Source organism: Heloderma suspectum, chromosome 7 (genome assembly GCF_057233095.1).
Source record: "Heloderma suspectum isolate Gila_16-S chromosome 7, 16-S_ref, whole genome shotgun sequence".
NCBI classification, from domain to species: domain Eukaryota; kingdom Metazoa; phylum Chordata; class Lepidosauria; order Squamata; family Helodermatidae; genus Heloderma; species Heloderma suspectum.
In genome coordinates, this window is record NC_139464.1 from 41800561 (window position 1) to 41804458 (window position 3898).

At 50.7% G+C, this 3898-nt stretch overlaps 1 protein-coding gene across 1 annotated transcript; it reads right to left on the reverse strand.

Moving 5' to 3' along the window:
* Positions 1-915: 915 nt before the first annotated feature.
* Positions 916-3330, reverse strand: ELFN2 (extracellular leucine rich repeat and fibronectin type III domain containing 2). The gene has a single exon (XM_084811743.1). The coding sequence runs from the start codon at positions 3328-3330 to the stop codon at positions 916-918; it is 2415 nt and encodes an 804-aa protein (XP_084667869.1).
* Between the last annotated feature and the right edge of the window lie 568 nt (positions 3331-3898).

The following is a 3898-nucleotide window of genomic DNA, read 5'->3' on the forward strand; positions in this document are numbered from 1 at the left end:
GGTGGGAGCCTGGGAGTAGGCCTGGGAGACCCTGAGCACAGAGGGGGACATTCATTTGGGTGATGCCACTTCTTTCTCTTGACTTTGAGGTCCTTTACATGTTATCCCACATGCATGGGGGTCAATGGGTTGGATCCAGACTTAGTCATACTTAGAGCAGACCCATTGAAATCCATGTGGCTGAAGGTAGCCACGGTTAACTTGATTTCATGACCAACTTAAGCCATGACAAGTCCCATTGATTTCAATGGGTCTGCTCTAAGAATGGCTTAAAGACTTGATCCAATCCATTGTTCTATGAGCAGCTCCACTGCAGCTGAGATAACATTCATATGGCTGAACCATGGGCCCTGTTCGTCTTTGCTGTAAATTTGGCACCTGTGCTCCCAGCATAGTGCTAACTCCATACTTGGCACCCACACAATTGGCCCCTGATAGCATGGCTGGGTCATTTAAATGTTACCCCCAGCTATGTGTGAACCACTCATGGAAAAGCAACCCTCATGCACAAGGATAACATTTAGAGGACTCCCTTAAGTCCTCTAAAATCCCTTCCCTTTCCAGGACAAACTAAAAGGAAGAGAAAAGTGGTGGTTAGTGTCTTAGTCTATACCTGGTTAGCATCCTTCTCCTCCCACCTATGCTACCTACAAGCCCAGTATCTCCCCTAACAGTCATCTCCCTCTGTTCACCACAGTATAAAAGCAAGTGTCTCCTCCCCACCATCTGAAGGAGTAACTATGGTCCCCATAACACAGTAGAGACAATTCATTTCACTTGGGTTTTTTTCCTGTTCTTTTTTTGTAAACTTTAAGAAATGGTTTTCAGTTTCTTTTGTCGGGGTTTTGTTTTTTCACAGTCAGGTGGGTATATTTGTGTGTGTATGGTTGGTTTTTCTTCCTTTTAATGAGAGAGTCACAACTTCTGTTGAGCAGAGACGCCTTTCCAGTAATCCAAGATATCGTGCAGATCTTCATCCTTGGCAAACTGAACTTTCTTCCGCAGGGCGTGGCCAGCCGCCATGTAAACCTCCTCCCGGTGGTGCTTCTTGTAAGGCCGGAAACGCTCCCAGATCTTATGGGTGCTCTCTGAGGAGTACTCTGGGCTAGAGGAATAGCCCGAGAAGTAATGTCTAGGTGAGAGCTGAGAATATGTGGAGTCCCGCTTGGAACGGGAGAGCGGCTTAAGGAAGGACACCCGTTGGCTTAAGGTGTCACCACTCTCCTCATAATAGAGAGCTGGGAAGGAATGCCGGTGTTCACTGCAGTGATAGGAAGGTTTCACCTCCAGGTGGTGGATGGCACCTGGGGACACGAGGGGAAGACGATCCAAGGGGCTGTTGAGTGGGCTTCCTTTCTCAATGTACTTGGAGTCTGCCTTACTCAGTTGCGGGTGGTCAGGTACATCAAGGCTGAAGACCTTGGCACTCTTGATAGAGCCACTAGAGGAGACACTGCAGGCTTTCCTGGTCACAGCAGCATCTGCACTGAGCTGGCGCTGCAGTGGATGGTGGGAGCTCTCCTTGTAGGGTGGTGAGAGGAAGCTTGGCCGCTCCAACCCACCAGAGGAACTGGCTGGTATGGACTGGCATTCATAACCCATGTCAGAATCAACACCACCCCCTCCCCCCAAGAAAGAGGCTGTGTCCAGCTTGAGGGCATCAATGCAGTTGTTGATTATCTGGTTCACCTTGTCCACTTCCTTGGCAATTGTCGAGATTTCAGCAGCTGAACCTTGCCCATTGTCCAGTTCATGCAGGTCATCATCCCGCTGTGACCTGTCCAGCCCATCCCCACCACCTGTCCGAACCTCAATGTAATTTCCCTTGGTGGTGACCTTGGGAGTCTCCATACCAGCTTCCATAGATTTGGATGAAGGCATTTTCTCCCCAATCATGGATGGAAGAGAGGACATCCGTGAGACAGGGATGACAGGGGGCTCTCCCAACTTCTGTGATGGATGTACAATTGAACTGGTATCGATATCTGAGCCATAACGCATCTCCAGAATTGTTTTCTTGACATTGAGGGATTTTTGCTTCTCCTCTTGCATCCTACGCTTCCTCAGGCAATAGTAGACGATGCCAAGGATAATAACCATCCCAAAAAGGCAGCCTAAGATGGTCATGATGTAGTGGGTAGTAGTGGAGGTGTTGGGCATTGGCTCTGGTTTCCCTTTGCTCCTGGTGGCAAAGGAGAGGCAGGTGTGGTTATAGCGTTTGGAGTTGCGTATAGAAGCCACACAGAAGGTATAATCTGTGTGAGCCTTCAGGTGAGTGAGCGTGACCACTTCCTTTTTCTTCTTCAGAGTCATTACATCAGAGATGTAGCTGTTATTGTACTGGACCAGCACATACATCTTACTGAAGGGTGATGGGATTGTCACCACCAAGGCAGCTGAGGTGATAGTCACCTGCTGGAGCTTGATGCTGGGGTTGAAGGAGGAATCCGTGGTGGAAGACGCAGGAGGTTCAACAGAGAGGAAGTCTCCTGGGCTAATGCCCGAGTTCTCTGCATTGTCATCTGGGTCCCTCTGAGGATCCGTGATCAGCTGTGTGGGTTTGATCCTGGAGATGGGCGGGAAAGTGCCATCCCCACACATTGACTTGAAGATGGTGATGGCATTGCGGCTGTGGTGTGGCCGAGGCATGAGAAGTGGGTAGCCAGCAAACTCCCGGGGAGTCTCGCACTGCAGGCGGTCATAGTTTTTTGTGACGTTGTTGAAGGCCACCAGCCACATGAGGAAGCCATAAAGGTTGCAGTCGCAGTTGAAAGGGTTCCCAGCGAGTTCGCACACCATCAGATTGCTCAGGCTGGTGAAGGTGCTCCCCTCAAGCCGGCTGAGGCGATTGGAGGACAGGTCGATGCTGATGAGGCTGAGACATTCGCTGAAGGCATTGGGGGTGACCACCTCGATCAGGTTGTGCTGCACAAAGAGGAACTGGAGGCGGCCCATGCCACGCAGCATGCCCTCCGTCAGGTTCGTGAGCTTGTTGTAGCCCAGCTGCAGCACCTGCAGGTTGGACTGCCCCATGAAGGCGCCATCCTCGATGTAAGAGATCTCATTTTTGGTTAGGTTGAGGTCGGTCAAGTTCCCAAAGCGGTTGAGCGAGGAGTAGAGCACCACCTTGAGCTTGTTCTCATTCAACCGCAAGTCATGCACCGTGCTGTTGATGTGCTGGGGGATAGTCTCGTACGGAGGCTGGTTCTGGCTGCAGATCGCGAGCCACACATAACCTTTGTCTCCTTCAATCAGCCAGCAGTCACTGCGGACAATGCCAGGGCCGAAAACACAGAGCAGGGTAGCCACCCAGAGTCCCAGACGGAGCATGTTGGGCTAGGGTGCCCCCTTTAGGCCAAAAGAGGTGAAAAAATGCAGCACAAAAATATGTGGGGAGAAATGGTTAGAGGGTGAGTGACCTCCTTGCAGCTTAGCAGTTGAAGGGCAAATGAATCCCAGTTCTATGTGATGGCACCATCATCACAATGTGCCCCATTCCACATACACACAAGATGGTGATGAAACTGACTGGCTCTGGTGATCAATCAGGGTGAAAACTGTACTTGGTGTGGGGTTGGCGGTGGAATATAGTTGTGCTTCTCCTTAAAGCCAAACAAAAGCAAAACACTGGACAACAAATCTTCTTTGTGTGACTCCTCCACCACACCCTCCCTTCAACAACACCATGACGCGATTGGGAGAACAAGGCAGAACTGCCTTGGTGTTGCTAACACTCCTCGGGTGCCGCTCCCTCCTCCTCCTCTCGCAGGTTCCCTCCAAAATGCTTCAGAACTTCAGATCAAATGTGTTGCAAACACACACACAAAATATAGGGAGAGGAGTAGAAAGTGGGGTGGGGAGGGAGGGAGGGAGAGAGAGAGAGATCCATCTGTCGCTG

Bases quoted from the DNA above. Each gene is read 5' to 3' on its own strand.
- ELFN2 (XM_084811743.1), bottom strand. From the start codon at position 3,330: ATGCTCCGTCTGGGACTCTGGGTGGCTACCCTGCTCTGTGTTTTCGGC.